The 24,931-nt window shown below is 49.2% G+C and overlaps 4 protein-coding genes across 5 annotated transcripts; 2 read left to right on the top strand and 2 right to left on the bottom strand.

The window, feature by feature from the left end:
• Positions 1-800: 800 nt before the first annotated feature.
• Positions 801-7,118, top strand: LOC127331434 (transcription factor TGA2.1). Its single transcript, XM_051357605.2, has 10 exons — positions 801-1,072; positions 1,493-1,545; positions 1,649-1,839; positions 4,648-4,731; positions 4,828-4,887; positions 5,565-5,642; positions 5,739-5,790; positions 5,923-6,194; positions 6,291-6,536; positions 6,678-7,118. Exons 3-10 carry the CDS (start codon positions 1,774-1,776, stop codon positions 6,822-6,824), a joined length of 1,005 nt encoding a protein of 334 aa, XP_051213565.1. The 5' UTR covers positions 801-1,072; positions 1,493-1,545; positions 1,649-1,773; the 3' UTR covers positions 6,825-7,118.
• Positions 7,119-7,126: 8 nt separating this feature from the next.
• On the bottom strand, positions 7,127-8,901 carry LOC127328275 (GDSL esterase/lipase At1g09390-like). The gene is made up of 5 exons (XM_071825267.1): positions 8,771-8,901; positions 8,559-8,738; positions 8,235-8,464; positions 7,971-8,134; positions 7,127-7,878 (listed from the first exon to the last, which is right to left on the bottom strand). Exons 1-5 carry the CDS (start codon positions 8,899-8,901, stop codon positions 7,333-7,335), a joined length of 1,251 nt encoding a protein of 416 aa, XP_071681368.1. The 3' UTR covers positions 7,127-7,332.
• On the bottom strand, positions 8,237-22,886 carry LOC127331435 (anamorsin homolog). Of its 2 annotated transcripts, none has more exons than XM_051357606.2 (9): positions 22,760-22,886; positions 22,264-22,424; positions 22,074-22,169; positions 21,840-21,996; positions 21,575-21,720; positions 21,372-21,446; positions 21,204-21,269; positions 8,575-8,831; positions 8,237-8,426 (listed from the first exon to the last, which is right to left on the bottom strand). In XM_051357606.2, exons 1-7 carry the CDS (start codon positions 22,881-22,883, stop codon positions 21,231-21,233), a joined length of 798 nt encoding a protein of 265 aa, XP_051213566.2. In that variant the 5' UTR covers positions 22,884-22,886; the 3' UTR covers positions 8,237-8,426; positions 8,575-8,831; positions 21,204-21,230. The 2 variants fall into 2 exon arrangements, with proteins under 2 accessions (XP_051213566.2, XP_051213567.2); XM_051357607.2 differs by having other exon boundaries at positions 21,575-21,717; positions 22,760-22,868.
• On the top strand, positions 13,371-16,227 carry LOC127328274 (uncharacterized). Its single transcript, XM_051354885.2, has 5 exons — positions 13,371-13,432; positions 14,492-14,625; positions 14,709-14,762; positions 14,848-15,159; positions 15,289-16,227. Exons 1-5 carry the CDS (start codon positions 13,371-13,373, stop codon positions 15,924-15,926), a joined length of 1,200 nt encoding a protein of 399 aa, XP_051210845.2. The 3' UTR covers positions 15,927-16,227.
• Positions 22,887-24,931: the final 2,045 nt, after the last annotated feature.

Raw genomic sequence — 24,931 nt, 5'->3', positions numbered from 1 at the left:
TTATGAGCGGCGATAATCGCAGGCGTCTTAAAACAGCCGGCGGTGGGTGGTTGCACGCAATAACTCCGGCGCGACGGCCACGCGGCCATGCACGACGAGACGCGTCCTCGCGTCGCCTGGGAAAACAGGGACGCCATTAACGTCGCTTGACCAAAGGTAGGCGACGGGGTTTTAGCCTTCCGTGCCGCTGACGGGTCGGGCCCGCGTCGGTTGGCCTCGCTTTTCGTTGTGTCCGGCGTCCCCGGAGCGTCCCCTGTGGGACGGGGATGGGCTCGGGGCGCCGGACACCGTATCGGGCCGCGCCGGACAAAAATGGGCTTTGGGGGACGCGGCTGGAACGCTTTTTTTTGTCCGGCGCGCCCCAAATCCCTTTGGGGGACGCTTTGGGGGACGCGACTGGAGATGCTCTTAATCCAAAGAAGCCATACACGAGTTTGGTAACACCTGAAATCCCCTAGAGCAAATTCACAAAGCTAATCATTTTCACTGTAGTAATCACGTGTTGATCGTCGAGCCGTGGACCACGGTAAATCGGCAGCAAGTTCAACCCTCGCGGATAGCGCCGTAGCTTCCTCCTCCGTTTTGAGGTGGAGAAGTCAAAGACGTGACGAGGGTGAGGACGAGGACAGGGTTGGTGAGGCAAGCAAAGCACGTGGGCCCCGCACACTGACGCCACCGCGCGCGGCCCCAGATCCACGCCCACGCCACGCGTCCCCGCGGTCCCCACACGTCAGCGACACGTCGAGCCGTGCGCCGCGACCACGCCAGCCGCCGTCCCCTTTGTTGGCGCCTTCCCCTCCTCCGCTCCGCTCCGCCTCCACTAGTCCACCACCACCACCACCAGAAACACCTTCTCGAACCTTCCCCCACCAAATCCGCCACGCCCGCGAGCCGGAGCGACGACGCGCCGCCAGCCTCGAGGGACAAGCCGTCGTCGATCCGGTTGCTGAGTTCCGAAGCTCCCCACCCACCACAGACGGACTGGGCGGAGCCGAGGGCTGACCTGACCATGCCCGCGCCCCGCCGGCGCCACGCCGAGCCCAGCTCCGGACGCCACCGCCGATCCCACGCGGTACGCTCCCCGATTTCAGCTCCACACCCCCTTCCTGCTACTGCTTTCGGTTAGCTCTGCTGTTTCGGATCAGGATAGTTGGTGTACCTACCTGCTGTTGCTGTACCAAAACGGCGGATGAATCATGGCTGGGTAGTCACGAACAAGCCTGCCTGGAGATGGGTTTCTAATGGCTGGATTTGTGTGCGTTTACTCCGGTGGCACAGAGGGGAGTAGTAATTAGTAAGCAGCACTGCCACTGTGCAAACTACTTCTTCTGTGGCCCTCCAGGGAGATTAGCCACCAGCCTGCCTGCCTGTAGGGTTTCAGATCGGCGCAAGTGCATAAATGTGCATAGTCTTGTTCGGTCGTTCCGACAGCCTAATTATTTGGATTGCCTTGCCTACTTCCTACTAAGTAACACGCCTATCTCTTTTGCAGACCATACGGCTGTAGCAAAACCCCGAGCCGCCACTGACTTGGATCAGCGAGAAGTAAGTACACACACACATACTGTACTATACCCCTACGCGTATGCAGCTACTGTTTTCCTGTTACTAATTCGTCCAACTTTGCTTCGCTGTCGGTCATGTATAGGTTCGGGCAGCGATTGGTCTCACACAACACAGGGCTGGGCGCACCGCCTTGCTGTTAACAAGGGGGGAGCAAACAGCAAAGAGATTTGCTGTCTCCTGGTGAATGTGCTCCGCTCAGGCCCGGTGATGGCAGATGCGAGCTCGAGGACTGACAACTCAATTGTTGTAGACCACGACGGCAAGAACCACAGGGTACTCGTTGTTCTTTTCTTTATTTTATGGGTTTAACCGTTTCCTCCCTCTTCTTTTCTACACAAGCTTCCAGTTGAACTCAACTATTTAAGCAAGCACCTGTGTCTTTACCTGCACCGTTTTCTAGAGGCAAATGGATAACTGTTATGCTCAGCGTCGTGTTAGCGTTTGAACTGTGAATCACACTAAAATGGTTGTAATGAACGTCCCGGATTTTTTTGGGTCATGGTACTAGGAGAGGATGACATCCAAACTGTTGCTGCTTCGAGATTCGCAATGTATTCATACCCCCCAGAGTGTATAGCGCATTTCAGTCCCACGTATAGTTCGGTATCGGGTTAGCATTTGAACTGTAAATCACACTGTGATTGGAATTGATTTCTAAAGCTCAACGACAGAGTTGATAACCTTAAGTAAACTGCTGGAGACATTTCCGTGTACTATAACGATTGTACTGAACGATCTGGACTTTCGGGTTATGGTACTAGCAGAGGATGGCATCCAAACTGTTGGCTGCTTCGAGATTAGCAATGTATTCATACCCCCCAGGGTGTAAGTGCATTCCAGTCCCATGTTTAGTTTGGTGTATATTGCTAATTGCTCACACTTATTAGCTCAACGGGTCCACATAGGGCCACCATAAATAATATAGCTCTGGGGAGACTTGTTCCAGTATGACTATAAGATACATCTATTAATAATTGTGAAGGCTGCCAACAATTTTTTCACACATTTCATAATTTATTGTGTTCTAATACTACTCCCTCCAGCCCTAAATACAGGTCGTAGATTTAGGCAAAATGTAGGCTAACCTGCGACACGTATTTAGGGTGGAGGGAGTACCATTATTTGAAGGAATCGTCACTGCAAATTCTGGGCATCCTAAAACTGTAAAAAATAAATTATAATTTCAGGTTTTTTGTATTTATGTTTTAAATATTGTACAAAGTAAATTTAACCTTGGACATGAAGAGGAATCAGAAAATAAAAAATAAATAAAATGAAAACCCACTCGACAGCTTTCCTTGGTCAATTATAAATTCTAGTTTTCAAATTGGCATCAATTATTTTTCTATATTTGGAGTTTCATTTGGTTATTGCGAAGATTTCATGATATGCTCAGTACAAATAGTTACCAAATATTTAGGAAGAATAAAAATACAAGAATCTATTCTCATAATGCAATCCACTTTATCAACACATAAAAAGGCAATTCGAAATCAACACTCAATATGCTTCTCCGGTCTGAATACAATTTTCAAGGCAAGACATAATGTAGGTCTTTGAATTTTGAAAAGCAACATTATTCAGTATCCCACTTAATATGAAATAAGCATCATGGTGCAAGAAATGTGCAGATATCAAGTCAAAACATCGACGAGGAGATGCATCCATTATTCATATAGTAGCTGATGACGATCTTCATGGCCCAATAATGCCAACCCATTTTCAAAGACCAGTCAATACGACCAAATGAATCCCAGAATCTTCATGGTACCCCAGTTAATAATAGACGACTGCCATTTTAGATGTTTTCAACAGAACAATGATTTGTGACCACAAGAATCTTCAGGAATTCATTAATAATTCACACAGGGAGCTTTGTGAATATAATCACTAAGCAAGCTATCCAAGCTAACAAAAAACTGTGCAATCAATGGAGACAAATTCTGGAGAAGCCTTAGTAAAAATACAGAGCTTGCAATCAATCGAGGCATCTTGACGGCCGAAATGCCTCTGCGATGCATCTCACTGGTGCAAGAGAAGATCCATCAACTGAAATTTCAAAGAATTCAAAACTAAATAAAACGCTCAAATGTCAGCAAGAAAACCCAAATGTGCAGACCTTCCTTAGCAACTTCATTTGAGAAAAAAAAAAGTTCCTGGATTCTGTAGCAAGCTGATAGATTCGGCAGAAGGTCAATCGATCTGCTACTAAACAAATAGATGAAAAAGTTAAATAGATATGCAAGTATACGAATCTAGCTTTTGTCTGGTTGATGAAGATGTCGCGTACATATCTCAAGTAATCTTTCTGGCCACCAAGCGCTACGCAATGGATACATGAGGTTTTTTTGGCAGCTTTCGTCCTGACGAATTGTCGTAGCCTCCGGTGTTGCCGCCACCCGCAGCCGATATGACATAAACCGCGTGCCACACTACCGCTATTTAGCAGTGCGGCAAGAAGCAGACTGCGGAGCTGGATCCGCGACGATGACCACATATTTGCACCGTCTCCCCTTCAACGTTGCCTTGTTGTGCACCTCCTCGCTACTCCGGTCACCTCCGCGCCCCCCATCACCGTTGTCAAGAGAGATGAGTGAGACTATGAGAGGGGATACTTTTCTGAGCAGAGAGAGGGTGGTTGGCAGGTAGCGGAAAGCAGAGAGTTTTCCATGAGATGCCGCATTTGTTGCTTGCCATAAAAACGGTGGTCCATTAGGATTGATTGCTTCACGTATTCCAAATGTATCACACGATTGTTGCGCAGCAAAGATGATGTATTACTTAAATGACTATATAACCTGCTGATCTTATAGCACAAATGAGTGGATTTGATATCATCCTCTGCTAGTACCATGACCCAATATGTATTTTCGTTGTAATGAAATATTCGTTAGAAACAACCCCCTTTAACCTAGATTCACATGCTGTTTCACCTGTTCATATGTACCAACTGCCGACCGATATTCCAAATATGCCAAAGTTATCAAAGAAACTTGCAGTTCTTAGTCTGCTTTACTTACTCAGTATGAATTCACTGCCAAGTGATACCCCAAAAATGCTCAAGTTCTTAACTACTTGCAGCTAGAACACGGACAAAGTGGGGCAATCATGGCTTCTAATTCTTCAGATAGGTCTGACAGGTCCGACAAACCTTTGGACCAAAAGGTGATATTCCTGTTACTTTTCTTGTACGTTGCTGTTGTTGTGTATTCTTGCGTGTTTTTATGTTATTAATTGCTTGCCGTATTTGCCATCCGATAGACACTGCGTCGTCTTGCTCAAAATCGCGAGGCGGCAAGGAAAAGTCGGCTGAGGAAAAAGGTATCATTATAAATCTTGCCCTTATTTGTCGTTTGTTCTCTGATGTAAGGAATTTTCCTTTTTTTTACTTAAATTAATTTAGTAACTTAACCTGATTCAAGCTAGTTCTGTGTAATTTGAGAGTATGCTTATAAAGGAAAGGCATCAGTTATACTTACAGAATTAAGGAGTTTGGAGGTTCTGTGCAGAGCTGTTTGTAGTTGTGTTGATGAACTGAACTGAGTGTTTCTTCACTGTAGTTCTATGTGCCACCATGCCTCCGTTTTATTTTCCGGTTATAATTTTCTTGTTGTGTAATAAAATTGCACATTGCATTAAGGGACAAATAACATGTCATATTGTCAGGCACTACTTCATGTGTCTCAGTATATAGGACTTAAATGAATTCTTAGTTGTCTCTGCATAGGTAATTGAATTGTATAAACTAGCCATTGAGGCCAGGGGGGTATTCCTGTTTTCGAAAAAATAGCTGAATTCTTCATGCATGAGCCTTGTGTGTTACTCCCTCCGTCTCATAATATAAGATGTTATTACAACCGCTATACTCCTATATTTGTTGTAATAACATCTTATATCATGGGACGGAGGGAGTAGTATTTATAGTTTCCACTCAATGATGACTACTTGATTGTTCATTTGGTCTGAGCCAGTAATAATGTTTTTGTATTTGTTTGAAGTCATATGTGCAACAGCTTGAAAGCAGTAAGCTGAAGCTTGCACAACTAGAGCAGGAGCTCCAGAAAGCTCGCCAGCAGGTAAATCTTTACTGGCTGAATGTTGGTTGCGATATTTTTTTGCAGTAGGGTATGCTTTTACTGTAATTAAGATTAATGCTGTATATTTATTTGTAGGGAATCTTCATTTCTAGCTCAGGAGACCAAACCCATGCCATGAGTGGAAATGGTATTTCCTTTTCCAAATTTCCATATGTGCCCATAAATGTTTGCAGCGGCACTCTTTGTTACGTGATGTTCAATAGTATGTGATGTCAATCTATGTTAGAAGTTTATCTGAGCAATAAACTTATCTTTGCAGGGGCAATGACTTTTGACATAGAATACACTAGATGGCTTGAGGACCAAAATAAGCAAATCAACGAGTTGAGGACTGCAGTTAATGCTCATGCAAGTGACAGTGACCTGCGCCTTATTGTAGATGGGATAATGGCACATTATGATGAAATATTCAAGGTCAAAGGCGTAGCTGCCAAGGCTGATGTGTTTCATATACTGTCAGGCATGTGGAAGACACCTGCCGAAAGGTGCTTCCTTTGGCTTGGGGGTTTCCGTCCATCTGAGCTTTTAAAGGTGAGTGAAGTGTGAAATCTTAGGTTTGTTGTAAATTCAATGCCCTTACCCGACATGTAATATTTACTGATATCTCGGTACGATATAAAATTTCAGCTCCTGGCGAATCACCTTGAGCCGCTAACCGAGACACAGTTGGCTGGATTAACCAACCTCCAGCAATCTTCCCAGCAGGCGGAGGATGCCCTGTCACAGGGGATGGAAGCATTGCAGCAATCCTTGGCAGATACTTTGGCTGGATCGCTCGGTTCCTCTGGTTCTTCAGGAAACGTGGCAAACTACATGGGTCAGATGGCTATGGCCATGGGCAAGCTTGGAACGCTTGAAAATTTTCTTCGCCAGGCAAGCCTTTTTCCTTGCAATTCTTGCAGACGTGATACTTCAGCATTTTGACCACCGTGTTTTTCGGATAGCTTTAATCAGTTCTCATTTGGTTTGACCTAATTTGAGACTCATGAGAATTTTTGTTTCCATATCTATCAGGCTGACAACCTGCGACAGCAGACCTTGCATCAAATGCAGCGAATTCTGACGATCCGACAGGCCTCCCGCGCTCTCCTAGCTATACATGACTACTTTTCGCGTTTGCGTGCTCTGAGTTCTCTCTGGCTCGCTAGGCCGCGCGAGTGACCAAGGATCGATCGTCGCTCTGTGGAGTTCTGAGTTCCCCTATGCTGATCTGTCCAACACTATGGATGCTCACTATATGACGTATTGCAGATTATGGCTACTCGGCTTCTCCTGTAAAATTATGTGTAGCTATTAATTATTGGGTGTACTCAGGTGGTATACAAGTAGGTGGAATCCTGTAATTTACAATGATTGTGTAACTCCCGTCAGTAATAAAAGTTAGATAAATCAGGATCGGTTGTAAACAGTAAACTGTTGATGTTTTGTTGTAAGGAAGCAAACTGTTAATGTGCACTAGAATCTTAGTTGGTTGCTGCAAACGCATTGCTCCATGCAACTCATCTTTGGGGGTAAGGGAAGGGTGGAGAGAACAATAAGCTTTTACATGTCTCATTCTGGTTTACTGAAGGTCTGCTCCTCACTTGGCAATGCGATGCATGTTCTGAGCTGCCACAGTAGTAAAAATCATCAGTTGTGTATGAGAATTTGTTTCAGACTTCGCTGTCAGCTATGTATTCTGGTTGCAGAGCTGCTGCAGAGGAAGCCGAGGGGTGTTGTGCTCTGAGGACAGTATCTTATCGGCAACGATCCGGTTCGCCGCCTCCGTATAGTGCACCCCGTCCCAGCTGATGTACCTATCGCCGTCCGTCTCCGGGCAAGCCTTCGCCTTGCTGGTCCCGCACGCCGCCCCGGGCTGGTAGTTGTATGGCGGCCCGCCGGCGCCGCAGCACGCCGTCAGCGGGCTGCTGAACCCGTGCGCCGTGTGGTTGGCGACGAGGCCGTACTTGATGGCGTACATGTCCACGCCGACGACCGTCGCGCCGGGAAGCTCCGCGGCAAGGTCGCGCCGGAGAAAGCGCAGGCGCGCGTTGAGGGCCTCGGCGGCGGCGTTGTGGCGGGCGAGGCACCCCACGTCGTCGACCTCCTCCTCCTCCTCGCCGTCGCCGCCGCCGCTTCCACGACGTGTCCCGAGCTGCGACAGCGTGCTGGGAAGGCACCCGAACGGCCCCGTGTCGTAGAGCACGAACTTGCGCCCGCCGGCCTCGTACACCTTCTGCGCGACCGATGAGCAGCTAAGACATGCTCATTCTGATGCTGGCAATGTGAATTTTGGAGTACAGTACGTAGCAGCAGCTCAAGTCTCACCTTGACGGCGTTCTTGATCCTCGCGGCGATGGCCGGGACGACGGCCTGCAGGATGCGTTCTTGCGTGAGGTTGGCGGTGAAGGCGAGAGAGATGTCATTCTGGCCGACGTCGAACGAGTAGAGAGCATGTTGGAATTCATCCTCCGTGATGCCGGACCCGAGACCTGCATACAGAGTGCATTCCAGACTTCCAGCACATTCAGATTTCAGACCGACTACCGACATGTAAGGAGCTCGGGCTCATGAAAGATTGAAAGTTCGTACCTAGCGGGAGGAGCTTGGCCGTGCGGGCCTTGAAGTGCCTGAACTGGCGGAGCTGCGTCGGCAGGCTGAACTGCCCGGAGTCCACGGTCTGCGCCGTGGCCGCGCCGGCGGCGGCGAAGTTGGCCCCGTGACTGAAGGACACGCCCGACGACTCCAGGTACGGGCTCAGGTGATCCAGCCCCAGACTCTCGCCTAGATCCATGCAAATATGAATTCGAGTGATCAGTCGTCTGCACTATCCAGTATCCAGTTCACATTCAAAGTTTCAAACTACGGAACCGATAGCGAACAAGCCAATGTACAGATAGTGCATGCATGATGTGCCTGAGTTCGCTCGTACAGAGGAAGTCGATGTAGAGGCGGCCGTCGGAGAACCGGCCGCTGGGCCTGCCGAAGAAGCGGCGGCCGAAGGGCCTGTGCAGCCGGAACCCCGCGCCGGCGGCGAGGCCTCCGGTGTCGGAGTTGGAGTCCCGAAGTTGAACATGACGCACCTCGCACCACCACCTGTAGCAGCTCGCCGCTGTGCCGATGCATACCAGCTGATGATGGGCAGGAGCTGTCTCGACGTTGCCACGACAACTGCGATGGTCAGCAGGGCTACGACGGCGAGAAACCGGAGCACCGCCGGCCCGAGCCGAGCCGAAGCGGGAGAGCTGGTCAGCTCCATGATCGACCGAGATGTACAGCAGCAGCTAGCTATCCCGGCCACTGAATTTTGACTAGCACCGATCGGCCGGCAATACTGGCATACTGTAGACCGGTCGTGTACATAATCGTTGCATCGTTGCATGTGCTTGCTGCTGAGTATCTTAATGTACTCCTACTTAGTTTTCAGTACTTAGCTTCCATGCTTAGCTATTCTTTAGATCGATCGCAGGTTCTACTAGAGTACACCAAGTTGGTACAGTATCAAGTGTTAAGCGCCTGAACGGTAACTCGGGCTAGCTAGCTCGTTTGACTTGGGCACCAACACCAAGAGCAGCTGTCGATTGCAGCACTAACTAGCATGAGATTAAACTAGTTGTCGTGCAGATTCTGTATCATAGAGAAATCAAGCGCAGAACTGACACCTTCAGTTAGCTCGGATCATGTTTGCTAAGTGAAGGTATAGCCAGGCTGGGATCATGGCACATGCGCTTCCATGGATATGGACCTCAGCTCCATGATGGACACGATCACCTATAACTATCTCTGACTTAGTCAAGTACTAATTACCTCTAAGAGCAATTCCAATAGTGTAGCCAGCTGCTGGCTATAAGCCAAGTGCCATGTCATGTATAGTCAATTTAGAGCCAACATATACAATAGTGAACTATAAAAATGTACTCACCTTTATCAATGTATGACCCACCTTTCACTCTCACAAAGTGCCTAGGAGCACGTGCTAGAGCTGGCTCTTGCATAAGAGCCCACTATCCTTCTCTCTCCTCCTCTCTCTCCTCCAACTAAGCAATAATATATTATTTTAATCCTTATAGTTAGCTGACTAGGACTTATTGTACTTGCTCTAAGGCTCTAACACTGAAGCGTCGGTATCTTTTTCTTGTATGGAAGAGTAGTGTTAACTTGGTTCCAATCGAGTAAGTGGTAACAAATTCTCTTTGACTATGATGGTAGCATTGCAGTTTCTTGTAATTATCGCTGACCTCGGATTAAACTACTTATCATGCATCATGCCTGTTGTATAATCTATGTATAGTATCATAAAGCAAATTAAACTGACACCATCCGTAAGTTGAGATCGTAGAACATGCGCCTCCAAGGTTATCGATGGATTGAGATAATGTTATGCTTACGAGTAGCCAGTCGAATGAGTAGATATATATGGGCATGATTTCACGATTAGTCAAAATGTATAAAAAACTGAACAAAAAACGTATTGGTAACGTGCATACAATGTTAGCCATAATTGTCGTCGTGGTGAACAGACAGATGCCATAGGATGGCTTAGATTGGGGCCGAATGGACGCTAGAGGATTCGGGGGAGGGTTTGCGATCTGATGGGACGAACTTCCGGATGGTTTCCTCAAGAACTTGGCCAAGGCCAGAGGTTGAAGAAGAAAGACACAAGGAAGAACTCGCTCTAGATCACTATCTTCATTGATTCTCACAAGTTACAGGTTTGTGCTTCGTGCCTTCCTCCTACTGTCGTGCGTCTCTACGTGCCCGTAAGGAGGGCTGCCCCCTCTCCTTATATAGGGGAGAGGGTGGCTTACAGGGCAAGAAACCCTAATGGCATCTTTGACTAGACAAACTACTTTATAAAGCTACTTTATAAAACTACTTTAATCATAGATGACACCGGGGTCCTCTTTAATCAGGGAGGCTGACGTCCTCCGGCTTCTTTCTTCGTCATCTTCTTCTTTATCGTCAGCCCTTCGTTTAAAGCTACTTTGCTTAGCTCATCTTTGTCTTCTAGCTCTGGAGAGGATCTTTGACCAGTCTTGCCGACAAGCTCTTCTTTCCGGTGGCCCGGTACCTTTTCTATCCGGTTCCGGTATCCCTCCTCTGAGGATACCGGCTTAGCCTGTTCAGCCAAACGCCTATCTTAGACTCCGGCATGAACATTTAACCGGTATACTGATGGCTCAAACCATCCGGTTTGGCATGCCTTTGGCATACCGGGGGTCATCCCCCAACATTAGTCCCCGAAGCTGGTATAGTCTGGCGGATTCTATCCAACAGACCATGCCAGGTTCTCATGTCTTTTGATACCGGTTTAACCCATCCGGCTTTGGGCTTGGATCCGGCATCTTTGCCCGGATTTCCATTATCTTTCTTTTCAAGTCTTTCTCCGGTATCTTTTCTTCCGGTACCTTAGTCATTAAACACTTCCTCGGCGAAGTTGAGAATATCTTGGGCCCCGCGCGTGACAGAGACATGCGCACTGCGACTGACGCGCCAGTGTCAGGGGTCACTTCCCTTCGGCTTCTGCGCGCTCATTAAATGCGCCACCGCGGATCCCACTGGCCACTTGGTATCTTGTGTGCACCCCCGTGTGGCCTCCTATTTTCTCGCGTGTACCTCCTCGCCACGTGGCGGCCCATGGTGCGAACCGTCGCGGGCCGCGAGGCGAACCGCCGCGGCCCGGCGGTTTTCAGCTCACCTCCTTTCTTCTTTATAAGCACAACCGCCGCTCTTCTTCCTTTTCTCGCATTCTCCACTTCCTCGCGCACAGTGCTCCTCGCCTCTGCGCCTGCGCCGTTCTCCGTCCGCCGTCGCTTGCTCGAGCTCCGTCGCCCGGCGAACTCACGCCGCACTTCCGCCGGACTTCGTCGTGCGGGAACCCTCTGCAGCGCCCTCACCGCGTCCGCTGCATTCGTGCTTCCTCAAGTTCTTCCTCACCTCGCCGTCGACGGACTTCTTCGCCGGCCGCAGGCTCACCGTCTCTCCGGCGAACTTCTTCTTCTGCGACTCCGCCGCCTCAGGTTAGGCCCGATGCGCCTCTACCTCTTTTCTTCTTGCATTTCAGATCTTGGGGGTGGTAGAGTATTTATCCCTTCTTTATTTCGCTTTTCCTCTTACTCGTAGATCTTCGCGCGAGGGTCTCTTTGGGGAAAACTGTTTTTCGATAGATTCCGGTGTCGCCTAGATCCATATGTCTAGCGAAGGGTCTCTCCCCGCTGCCACCTCTAGTAACCAAGGCAGCAGCACCTCCGATGGGCTAACTGAAGATCTGGCCCGGATGGATCTGGCGTCTAGCCGAGATCAAGAGGCCGGCACATCTAGCCGGGCCTCCGGAAGGGATCCTTCCGGTAAGACACGCGGAGCCTGGAGGGGTTCCGACGTGACTCAGTTTGAGATCGACTGGCTCTACCGGTCTAGGAGGATTCCGGAAGGAGTCATTTGCCGCCTTCCAGGTGACGAGATCGAACCGGTGCTCGAACCCGGTGAGGTCGTTGTTTTCCTTGCTCATTTTGAGCGTGGCTTCGGCCTTCCTGCCTCCGACTTCTTTCGCCAATTCCTTGACTTCTATCGACTCCAACCTCACCACCTTCCCGGCAATGCCGTCTTTTATCTTTCTTGTTTTGTGGCCTTCATGGAGGGCTACATTGGCGTCCGTCCCGCTCGCGAGACGTTTGCCCGCTTTTTCTCTCTCCGGATCAATTCGGTCCAGGGCAAGGACATTCCCAAGCCCAAACCCCCCGTTCAATGCGGGTCTTGTATCATCGGCTCCCGCCAAGGGAGCCCCTTTTTTAAGTTTAACGGCCTCGAGTCTTGCCGGTTGTGGCAGACAACGTTCTTCTATGTGAAGAACAAGAGCGCCACCGACCTCATCAACTTGCCGGCGTTCAACCCGGCGCCGCCCGCCAAGATCAACTGGCACTACAACCCTGGTACGGATCACAACGAGACGAACCGGGTGGTACGCTTCATGTTGAAGTTGATGAAGGACACCAACATTTGCTCCGACGATATCATCCGCGCCTTCATCTGCCGCCGGGTGCTTCCCCTTCGGCAGCGCGCTCACAAGATTAGTGAGATGTACGGCCCCGGTGATCCCACCAAGATCACCGGCCTGCCCTTGAGCAAGGCGGATGTGGTCCTGAAGGCTAGCCAAATCTGCCAAACGGACATGCCGGACGACTGGGAGTGGGGCCTTTGCCCTCTCAGCTCCAGAAATCCTCCGTCCCAAGAAGTAAGAAATTGCGCGGCTCGGGTCGTAATACCGGTAACCTTCATACTTGCGACTAATCCCCCTTTTTTCCTTTGTTTCCAGGCTAGGGCCCGCTTCCCCCGGATTGATTCAGACCGACGAGGCCCTTGCCGGAAGAGGCCTTTGGACAAGTACGATCCGGATCCTGTCATTCACTGGCTAGATCTGAGGATGGGCCGGACTCCAGCCTCTCGCCTCGGCAAGTCTCCGCCGGAACCAGCTGGTTCGTCTGATGACTTGATCTTGCTTGAGGTAGCTTTTCTGTTCGTTTTCTCATACTGTTTTGTTATTTCTGTTCTGTAGACATTCCCTCAGCCAACATCAACCCACAGGTTCATGAGCATGTGGCTCCTCTACAGGCCGAAGTTGGGGATGAGTTCTTGGACAAACTGACGGCCGAAGGCCAGAAGAATGATCCTCCAGCTGCTGGCGCCGGCTCTAGCCATGCTCCTCCTGCCAAACGCCCTCGGACAGAAGTCATGGGAGGGAAGCAGGTGAGCACGAAGCGCTACAAGCAAAAGCGGATGCCGGTTTCTTCCGGGTAAGTTCTTCATCTCTTTTTATGCTCTCTTTGTTTCCACTGAGTTCTTTTCCGGTTGCTTTTTTCCAATTCGCTCTCTTTTTTCTCTCTTTCAGCCCTGCGCTTGAGCTTGGCTCGAGGCCGGAGGGCTCTGCCGGCTCCGCAAGGACCTCAACTCCTCCTCCTCACTCAAGTCCGGCACCATCTGGTGCCGGCAACACCTCTGCCTCCCCTCCGGGAGGCGCTACAATTTCGGGGTGCGCGGCCCCTACACCTCCTGATCACCGCGCGGAGGAGGACTTCACCTCCCCTCCAGAAGCCCAAGACACCGGCGCCAGCAACATCGGCGCCGACAAGACAGATGCCGGGCAGGCGGAACCTTTGGTTCCTCCTCCCCCGAAGAAAAAGAAGAAGCAGCCGAGCTCTTCCCCCACCGCGCCGGAAACCTCCGCGCCGGTATCTTCTCCTCTGACCGGGACCACGCCGACACCGCCGCCAAGCCAAGGACCTTCCGTGGCCAAGCGAACGGCGCCGCCAGAGACCCCCAAGATCACCAAATTCCTCAAGCCCGGGGCTTCCCGTGGCAAGGCCGTGGAGGGCGACGCCTCAGGCGGCTCTCGGTCCGTGGTGCTGCACGTCGGCCCAGCTGCTGCTGCTGTCGAGGACAAACCTTCCGGCGTCCTAGGCCGGATCGTTGCGCTGAATCGCGCGGGCAAGGACCTGGGGCACCTTCTTCCCTACGCCCAGAAGTGGAACGATGCGGATATCTCTGCATCTACCCGCGGCCTGGGGAAGGACCGCCTTCCAGCGCCAGACCCTGCCGGGCCTCGGTGCACTGAAGAACACTTCACGCGGCTTAAACGTGCCGTGAAAGAGTTTGACAGTGCATGGTACGATGCCACCAGCAACGTGGTGGTAAGTTTCGCTAAACCTCTTGTAATTTTGTTGATGCCGGTTTCTTTTTTTTCCGGATCTTGTCTGTCCTCCCAGTCCCCGAGTTTCGTGTTGAGAGCGTAGCTTTTAGCGCGAAACTTCAACTAGAAACGCGCGAAACCATGCGTGCCAGTCCCCGGGTTTCAGGTTAAGATCTTTGCTTCTTTCTTTCTCACAACCATCTTCCTTTGAACAGAGCACTGCGGACGCCCGGAAGCAACTCTTTGAGGAGCTTCTGTGGGAGCATCGGGACCTTGCCGAGGCCCACAGCCACTGCCAAGGTTTGTTTTGTTTCTTTTTCTCCAGCATCTTTTCACCGGAATGTTTTCTTCTTTGATATTCACACATCTTTTTTGCTTAACAGTTGTTCCGGAGGCTACCATCGAGGCCCTTAAGGCCCAGGTTGCCAAGCTTCAAGGTACCACCCTTTCTTTTCCGGCTAACCCGTTCTTTTTTCATTTTATCTATTGTCGCTTGCTAAAACCTTTCTTTCCGGTACTTAGGCGAGAAAGAGCAGCTCATCAAGGAGCACCACGAGGCACTGGACGCCCAGAAGACCGCCTCGAGGGAGCTAAAGGAACAGGCTATGCAAGCCGCACTCCAGCATGAGCAAGCCCTCAAGGATGCCCGGGTCGCAGCTGAGGCCAGGTTGGCGGAGGTCGTGGAGGACTCCACGAACTCCAACACCGTATTGACGGCAGAGCTGGAGGAGGAAAGGAAGGCGCGGAAGGCAGCGGAGCGCCTCATTGATACCATGACCACTGATCACAGGGAATATGATCGGTTGGTTATGAAGATTGATGCGCTGGCTCTCCGTAAGCCCCTGCCTTGTCCCTTCTTTCGCTTATAAGCTTTCTCCTTTTGAAAATGTATCCTTGTTCCTTGTTCTTCCGACATACTTTTTTCCGGTATTTTGTGTTTATGCTTTTTCCTTCCTCCTGTAGAGCATTTCCCGGACTCCCAGGCCCACGCCGTGAAGAAGGTGATGGAGGATCGGGTGGCGCGGGAATTTCCCAACATGGACGCGCACTGGGACGGGTACGACTATCTGGTCGCCCTCTCCGCGCGAGTCCAACACATGCGCTCCGTCGACCGGCTTCTTGGCGACCTACCGGATGCTGCCATCCAGCTCTTCAAGGTGCTATGGCCTGAGGAGGAGATGCCGGTAAACATCACGCTTACCTCCCACCGGCTCAAGGATGCCGGGCGCCGGATTCGCGAGTGGCAATGCTCCGCGGCTCATGCCGGAGCGGACACGGCGCTGCGCTCCGCATGCTCCTGGTACCCGGATCTGGATCTGGATGCACTTCAAGGCGTTCGCCAAGATGCTCCCACCGACACGGATCCGGCGCTTACCGCGAAGCAGCAGGACCGGGCCTACCGGCTTGCGGAGTACGCCGAGGTTCGCACCTTCATCCCTCCTCCTCCTGGTGTCAAAGACTACCTCAGCGATGAGGAAGAAGAAGAAGGAGATGAGGATGAGGCCGCTGAGGATGTGCCGCCGGAAGCTCCCGAGGCTAGCGCTGCTCCCCCTGAAGACACCGAGACTGGTGCTGCTCCGCCTGATGCCCCCGTCGCCTGAACAATTTATCCGCTCCTGCTTGTCTTATAACAGAACTTGTTAAATTTGACCCCGGTATGCCGGGGTGTATGATGTAAAACTTTTAAGCTCGCTTTTGGTTGCCACACAACATTTTATGCCGGTAAGTTATACCGGTAGCTAATTATCTTAAGTTTGCCTTAGCACTTTTGCTTCTAGTTTTGCTTTTATCTTGCACCGCAAAGATTTCTAAATTGTTTCCGCATCCAATTCGATGCATACTTGGTTCTTTTGCCTTGGCTCTGCCTGCCTTCTCTGGGCGTTCTTTGGCGTATGAGCACAAGGTTCTTTCACCAAACAAGCATTTTCTTGAACTTAGAAATAACTTCGAAATTTTGCAAAAAACCGGTTTAACCGGGGTTTGTTAAATTTTCCGGATTGTTCTTTCCTGCTCTCCCTCTCCACAGTTCGTGTGCTTATTCCCTACCGGTTTATCTTGCTTGCCATGAAGCCGGGTTGCGGACAGCAGCAGAGTCGAAGACTCCGGTAGGATTTAGCACACTACTAAACCGGAAAGAAAAAACGTTCAATAAGCAACCGGTAAACTGAAAAAAATAAACAAGTTACATGCGACCTTATTGGGGTAGCCCCCGAGATTCATTCAAGGTTCCGGCATCTTTTATTCATAGCATATAAGGTACAAAAAGGAACTTCTTACGCCACAACTTCAAGAGTAGAAAGGACGCAACAGAGCTACGTTCCATGGACGCTTGCTCTCCTCTCCGGACCTGTCCGCCTTTCCTTTTTTCCATTCCTGTGCATCGATCAAGTAATATGCGTCATTGTGAAGCACCTTGCTTACAATGAAGGGACCTTCCCATGGTGGCAAAAGCTTATGCTGGCCTTCAGTGCGCTGCACTAGGCGAAGTACGAGATCTCCTTCCCGGAAAACTCTCGGGCTAACCTTCCGGTTATGATAGCGTCTGAGGTTTTGCTGGTAAATGGCTGTTCTTGCCAAAGCTAGCTCTCTTGCTTCTTCTAGCAAGTCCACATCATTTTCTCTGGCCTCTTTGACCTCTTGCTCAGTATAGAGCTGTACCCTTGGTGAATCATGAATGATGTCAGTCGGTATGACCGCTTCTGCGCCATAAACCATGAAGAAAGGAGTGTATCCGGTAGACCTGTTTGGAGTTGTTCTTATACTCCACAATACTGACGGTAGCTCATCGAGCCAACATCCCGGTGACTTTTCCACTGCATCAATGAGTCTAGGTTTGATACCGGAAAGTACCAAAGCATTCATTCTTTCCACTTGGCCGTTGCCTTGTGGGTGTGCCACTGAGCACAAATCCAACCGGATGTTCTTGTCCTCACAAAAGCCTCCTCAAAATCCAGCCAGCCATTTATGCTTCCTGCCGGCAAGTTGTTTAGCCAGATTCTTGCCGGTCCAACCAAAAACGATGGTATGATCCTCACGGCCCAACGCCGATTTCCTCCTCCTGCTACGGTTCCTCCACCGCCTGCGACGTATACTGCGGTCACGTAATCCGCGAGCCAGTCTTCCGGCTTTGTGGTGCCATCGTATGTTTTTGTGTCACGGGGCAACGTAAAGTTGCGCACTGGTGGTTTTTCTTTCATGATCCTTGGGCCAAAGCATTTTGGGCCTGGAGGACCTTCCTCCTCGATCATTTCTGACAAGTACACTCTATCCAGACGGTGTCTTGCATCCCGTTCCGGTAGGTATCTCTCTCCCAGGCGCTCTCCCAATGGGTTCCGGAAAGCTACCGGTCTTGCAGAATCAGCCTCATCATAACATTCCGGTACCGCGGCCCTTGCCTGCCGGTACCTCGGGGGATCTATTTCCTCCTCATCATACGCTGCCCTTGCAGGTCGATAATTTTGCCCGGTTTCGTATCTACCGGCATGATTGTTTCCGGCATAGCCTCCTCTGGCGTAGCCTCGTTCTGCCCCTTGGCTTTTTCTACCGGCATCATGTTGCCCGGCTTGTTGCTTTCCGGCAAGAACCGGATCATACACAGTCATCTGCTGTGCGTTCATTTCTTTTTCTCTTCTTCTGTCCGGATGGGGGGACGATGCCTGCCCATGGGACTTGCTTCCGGCATTCCTTGTCGAACGCGCGGATTTTGAGGCCGCGGCCTTGTTCAGCTTAGCCAGCTGCTCAGCATTCTGCTGCTCGATAGTTTCCAGCAGCTCTCTAACGCGCTCTTGCTGTTTTGCCAAAGCATCTCCGGAAAGCGACTCGCACAACTCTACTGCAGCTTTAGCAGCTTTTATTGTTTTATCCGGGCTACTGTACTTAGGTTTTTCCACGATGCTAACAGATGCAGAGGTACTTTTGCCGGCATGAATTTCTTTGCGTAAATCCTGATCTAGGTTGCGAGCTTTTAGCCGGTTTTCCGGCATCCTAGCGGCATGCGCGCTAACAGAAGCAAAGCCATGGGCAGCGTTGTACTCACGTAGGGTTAGGTTCAGCTCGCGCTGCGCCCGGATGATGTCCTTGCCGCTCTCGAGCACCTTTTGGCGCTGCGCCTCCAGCTCCGCCTGAGCCACCGCCGGATCGATGTTCTGCGCGATGGGGGTGGCGATGACGTTCATCGCCGCTTGGAGCGGTGTTTCCGGTGGTGCGGATGATGCTCCCGCTGCGCCTGCGTCGCGCTCCAGCGGTGGCTTGGCCGCACGGGTCGAAACCGCACGACCAGTACCTTCACCCACAGCCTCTTTTCCTGCACCAACCACACCGGTCATTATTACCTCGACGCTGCCGGCGGCGCGGCCAGCACAGAGCCATCTTGGCGGGTCCGGTGCCACCAGCACCGGCGAGAGGCGCTGGCGCACAGGGACGGTGCCGAAGTAGACGCGGTGGCTGCCAAACTCGATGATGCGGCCGTTCTTGGGGAAGACGCCGCCGTTGGCGAAGCAGCCCGCGTTGTCGTTGATGAAATCCATGGCGTAGATGCGCTGCACGAGCGCGGACACCGTACGCTCGCCGGCGACCTCGAGGATGCCCGCCCGAATGTGAACTCCTTCAAGCGCCACTTCAGGCCCCACGGTGGGCGCCAACTGTCGTCGTGGTGAACAGACAGATGCCATAGGATGGCTTAGATTGGGGCCGAATGGACGCTAGAGGATTCGGGGGAGGGTTTGCGATCTGATGGGACGAACTTCCGGATGGTTTCCTCAAGAACTTGGCCAAGGCCAGAGGTTGAAGAAGAAAGACACAAGGACGAACTCGCTCTAGATCACTATCTTCATTGATTCTCACAAGTTACAGGTTTGTGCTTCGTGCCTTCCTCCTACTGTCGTGCGTCTCTACGTGCCCGTAAGGAGGGCTGCCCCCTCTCCTTATATAGGGGAGAGGGTGGCTTACAGGACAAGAAACCCTAATGGCATCTTTGACTAGACAAACTACTTTATAAAGCTACTTTACAAAGCTACTTTAATCATAGATGACACCGGGGTCCTCTTTAATCAGGGAGGCTGACGTCCTCCGGCTTCTTTCTTCGTCATCTTCTTCTTTATCGTCAGTCCTTCGTTTAAAGCTACTTTGCTTAGCTCATCTTTGTCTTCTAGCTCTGGAGAGGATCTTTGACCAGTCTTGCCGACAAGCTCTTCTTTCCGGTGGCCCGGTACCTTTTCTATCCGGTTCCGGTATCCCTCCTCTGAGGATACCGGCTTAGCCTGTTCAGCCAAACGCCTATCTTAGACTCCGGCATGAACATTTAACCGGTATACTGATGGCTCAAACCATCCGGTTTGGCATGCCTTTGGCATACCGCCGGTCATCCCCCCAACAATAATCTTGAGTCGCAAGATTCGTGGAGCCGGACGGTGCGGCCAGCCAGAAGAATAGCTGAGTTAGTTGTTAGCTGCATGTGTACGTGTGAAGTAGTCATGTGTTCGTGACCCAACTTAGTGCGTGAGTGGCGCACGATCAGGGCAGCTTGTTGCTTGGCTACTAGGTGCGTGTGTGAGGCTATTTAAAGAGGCTCCTATGTGTGTAGTGAAAAGCCAGGGATGAGGAAGATGTAGTCTAGAGGTGTAGCTTCCGTGTGTGCTGAGTGTGGCTCAGCTGGGCGCCGGAGAGAGTTCCCCTGGACGCTGCAAGAGCTCCCCTGGGCTGTACAGCGTGTGTGTGTGAGTACCTCCATGTATGTGAGATGAAGAGGAAGAATAGTAGGGCGTCTGTGCGCCCACGGCGGCGTTCGTGCGCCGGCTGGGAAAATACTGTGTCTCCACTCCATTGTCTCCCTCCGTTCGTTCGTGCGACTGAGGAAGAGGAAGGTGCAGCCGAGGTGCTGCACCAACATACAACATACCACTAACTGGCTCTATCAAGTGGGCCTAATGTACAGTCTGGATAAAGGCATGTAAATGGTTGATAAGATAAAAAAAAAATCTTGATTCATGTCACTTAGACAAGACGAAAAACATAGCATACAATGATTACCTCTTATTTTATCTCAAGCAAATATTGTTTGCATGCTCCCAATTGTTAAAATTAAACACAAAAACATATGTGTAAGAGAAGGTGATCTCGTACAATGGCAAAAATATCTTATCTTAGCCAAGAGATCATCTCTTACATATGAGAAGGCAAACCTCTTTTTTCAGTTTCCCTCTCTTCTAACTCATCAATTATTCTAAATTGCTGTTGTTTATGCAGATTGTGTGAATTACATTAATGTAATAGGGAAAGTCGATTTTTCTTATCACCGTAGAGATGCAAATGGAGTGGCTCACACACCAGCTAGGTCTTGTTTTGAGTTAAGAAAAGTTCGTATAATTGGACCCATGAGCCCCCTAGCCGTGTTCTGAGTTATGATGCTCTTTGTTGTAATGTCAACTTTTGTATGTCTAATATTTGTTGCCATTCGTGGCTGAGATAAGCTAAGGCATTCCGTTTAAAAAAACACGACTACACAAGCTAGTCCAAACACAACCTTTCTTTTTGGGTTTAACTATTTCTCAGTCGACTCAGTTAGATGATGTCATCAAATCTCAGTTGCAACTCATGTGAAACTTATGGCACAAATCACAATGTAAATTAAATGATGTAGGATTTAACTGAGCACGAAGTTGAGAACTAGCAAATTCCTTTTTTTACTGCAAACGATGCATCTTTCACCATGAGAAACGTTTCTTTCAGAAAAAGAACAAATTCAATAATAAGGTATTTTCAGCCTAGCTGAGAACTAGTAAATTCCTTTTTTTTTTTACAAAAGATGCATCTTTCACCATGACCCATGAGAAACGTGGCTTTCGGCGAAAGAACAAATTGAATAATAAGGTATTTCCTACCATAGGCTGATCTCTGCCGTCAACTCGTCATATGTCGGCCGAAAGGAAGTTATCAGACAATGTAACCTGGCGATCCAGAAACAAGAAGGTCAGTATACTGCACAAAAAGTATTTCAACCTGTGCGCTGAAGCTCTTCCCACGAATAATGAACGGGAAAGAGCGATTACCTTCTGGCCCAACTTGAATGGTGCGAGGCCTCTGTATGGGCAACCACTGCATCTGAATGCATCGCCCAACCCACACTGAAATTTGGTTTTAGAGAATTAGGTCAGATATAATCAGTGACGCGAGTCAGTTGAGTGCATGGATTATCACAAAAAGATTCACGAGTAGCACTGTATGTTATGTCTATGGTAGTGATTTTACTTACACTGCCACAAGCTGACACAGGGTTATCGATCTGGTCTGCAGTGAGCCCCAATTTCTCCACCTTCTGCTTAGCCTCAGCCCTACCACAACTGCAGTTCTTGCATGCCTTCCTTGCCTTCTTTGTGGCTCCGACTTCACAATCTCCTGCTAGCGAAATAACATAAAATCTGTCAGTGGCGAAATAACATAAAATCTGTCCGTGCCGAAATCTGAAATACGCGTATCTACAAAAGAGTAAACAAAGTCCGACGGTTTGTTGACTATACCAACTGGAAGTTGCGGTTTCTTCAAGTCGTCCTCAGTCAAGAGGCTGTGTTCATCAATCAGTTCATCATCATCAATTTTAGTCTTTGGAAGAGCCTTTATTGCTTTCTTCAGGGGGAAGGATGAACCCATACTCCAAGTCGGCTTCTTTGCCCTGATCTGAAAATGATTCAATTTAGCAATCGCTGTAACAGAAAGAAAGCCTAGGGGAGCAGCCTTAAATGTGACACACTCACAGTAAAAGATTGTACGCTATCCCGCGAGCTTGTAGCAGAAGCTTGCACTTCAACAAAACCTCCAATGAGTAGCTGGCGCTTGATATAATTGTTTGGCTAGTATTGCAGAGGAAATGTAAAATCAAGTTGGGCTGAGTTAACGTTACAGTAAACTGATGTGAGCAACTGAGCAAAGGGTTCCATGAATTACCTTCTGAACAGAGGAGGGTGTGAAGCTCTGTACCAACACAATACCCCCAGCTTGCAGCACTCGGTTAATTTCAGCAACAAATTTATCCCCAAAGCTCTCCATATTTTTAATGACAGATAGAACAGCACCAACTGACGAGTCATCATAAGGCAACTTCCCATCTGATAAGAGGCAACAACAAGGGTTTGAAACAGGTTTATGAAAAGCTGAAGTTTATACGTGGTTAGCACTTAGCACATGATGAATAACCAAATAAATAAGCATCAACCAAATTAGAGCCAGCAAAGGCAAATCCCAGATTTGATTGTAGAATTGTAACCCATCCCTCCCGACCCAGACGTATTAACATGCATGCAGCTCCTAATCCTACAAGACGTAGGTGCAACATTCGATTCCGTTCCGGGGCCGGGGGCCATAATCGTGAACCCACAGCCTTCCATGCATAGCGTATATCCGTATATAGCAGCAAAAAAGGGGTTTGGATTCCGAAGCTCACCGAGCGAGGCGCACTGCGTGATGACCACCATGTCGTCCCAGGAGACCTCGGCAGCCATTGCCAGGTACCCCACCGCGCGAAGCGGCAACACCAGCTCGTCCGTCACCGCGAGCGCTGACGCCATGGATCCAACTGAAATCCGACCGAGGAGAAAGCGAACGACCAGATCGAAAGAGCAGTGAAAAGGGGACTCGAGCAGCTTACGGATGTATACGACGAGGAAGAGAAGAAAATCCCGAGCGCGCGCGAAAGAGAGGGGTTTTGGGGAAGGGAACTTCATGTCTAGGATGATCGAGAGCTTCCTTCGGAGCAATGCAGGGATTCGCGTGTGAGTTACACGAAGGGGGAGCGGTGGGCGGCGGACTCAGGATCGATCCGACGGAGGATTAAGCTTTGCCTCTGCCGATCACCGGACAGGAGGACGTGTCGACGTGGTCACCGCCGCCGGGGAGGAGGAGGCCGATTGTTGTAGGTTACTTTTTTTTTGAGGCCGATTGTTGTTGTAGGTTACTGATAACTGATTGGCCGTGGTCACGAAGGGCCAGTGCGAGTGGCGGCCCATCCCGTACATGGGCCAGTTTTCACTATTTCAACGCTGGGGAGGCCCAACCGAGCTAACCAGAGGCCTCAAACAAGGAAAAACACACAAGCACGGTGACTGGCCAAAATGTGTCTTTGACATTCGATTTCAGATTTTTAAATTTTTTAAAACCTCACCCTTCCGTGTCTTTAAAAATTATGATGTTAAATATATATATAGATATGTATAATATGGGTGTATGCAAAAAATCCCATTAAAATGGAAGTACGATAATATTAAAATAGTATGTCTTTTTGTTAGAAATTTGATTATTTTATATTTCTCAAAATATAAAGTATTTTTTACCGGGACTTTTTTGCGTAGACTCCTCCTGTACATGTCTATCTACATATTTAACGCCATAATTTTTTAGAGAAACAGAAGTGTGAGGTTTTGAAAATTTCAAAAATCTAAAAATGGAGGGAGCATTGGTGCCCATGTGCACCAAATCCCTGTCCGGTGACAGGTCAGTGGTCACACCATCACAGTGTTTGTGTGTGCGCGCGTGCGCTCAAAGGATATTGAGCTAACATTCTGATATTTTAAATTCTGAACTCAGATACATGGCAATTTTTGTTATTCGGAATTTCTGCATATAATTTTTTCCACTCGTCGAAGTTGGAAGGATTGTTTTCACGTGATGTCACAATCGAGTGAAAGTTTTGGAAGGATTTGACACAGCCTTGGTTCAAGGAAACTTAGGTGAATGAACCCACCGATTGCACTAGAGAAATTCCTTAATCTTGACTTTTCAATATGGGGAACTTGAAGAAATCTGAGTTTAGGGAGGGATCATCTGGAAGTCGAAAGTCAATTAGAGCTCAGATATTAGGTGTTGACTAGAAATACTAACGGCCGAAGTCTTGGTAACAAGAACGATATGGTACCATGATATTAGTTGATGGCGCACCAACTTGGCCAATATTTTTGTTTGCCATTTTTCAACAAGGTACCTAATCAGGACATATCAGAGAGATATTTCCCCACATGCAAATTATAAGGAGCTAAAATTCTTTTATGCAATGTGTAGCTTACTTTTCTCTCTACGTTATTCAGTTAGAGGATCACTGTAAAATAACCTTTTTTTTTCCTAAATGCAATTCCTTTTATGAACTCTTCATGTTCTCTAGGTAGTATTGTTTCTTTTTGTGAACACTTGTTAACACTTAATTGAAGATTAGCACACACTTAAATGTGATCTGTAAACACGCATCGGGATTATTGTAAACTTCAACACCATTGTGTGCTAACTCACATGTCGTATTGGAAGAAAATATAGGCACCAAAGATATATCAAGCAAGCAAGACACTTAATGGTTCTCTCCTGACCATAGATAGTGTCTTCCCTTTGGAAAAAAGCTTTCTTGTTAACACAGAAAGTGATTATAGGGAGAGGAATTCTCAAAGAGCTGCAACACTATCAAATCAACACACGGGGACACCAGTCCTTTTTACATGAAGAAGCTCCCAACTTGAGAGGAAAAACCGCAGGACGAAGCCACCAAAGTCTTCTTCCATTATTATTAAATGGGATACAACTTGCTCTTCTCTATATAGCACTAGAGGATCTCATACATCAATATACACACATG

The sequence above is a fragment of the Lolium perenne genome, chromosome 2 (assembly GCF_019359855.2).
Source record: "Lolium perenne isolate Kyuss_39 chromosome 2, Kyuss_2.0, whole genome shotgun sequence".
Lineage (NCBI taxonomy): Eukaryota > Viridiplantae > Streptophyta > Magnoliopsida > Poales > Poaceae > Lolium > Lolium perenne.
The sequence above is the reverse complement of the archived record's forward strand: the minus strand, read 5'-3'. Positions and strand labels throughout refer to the sequence as shown.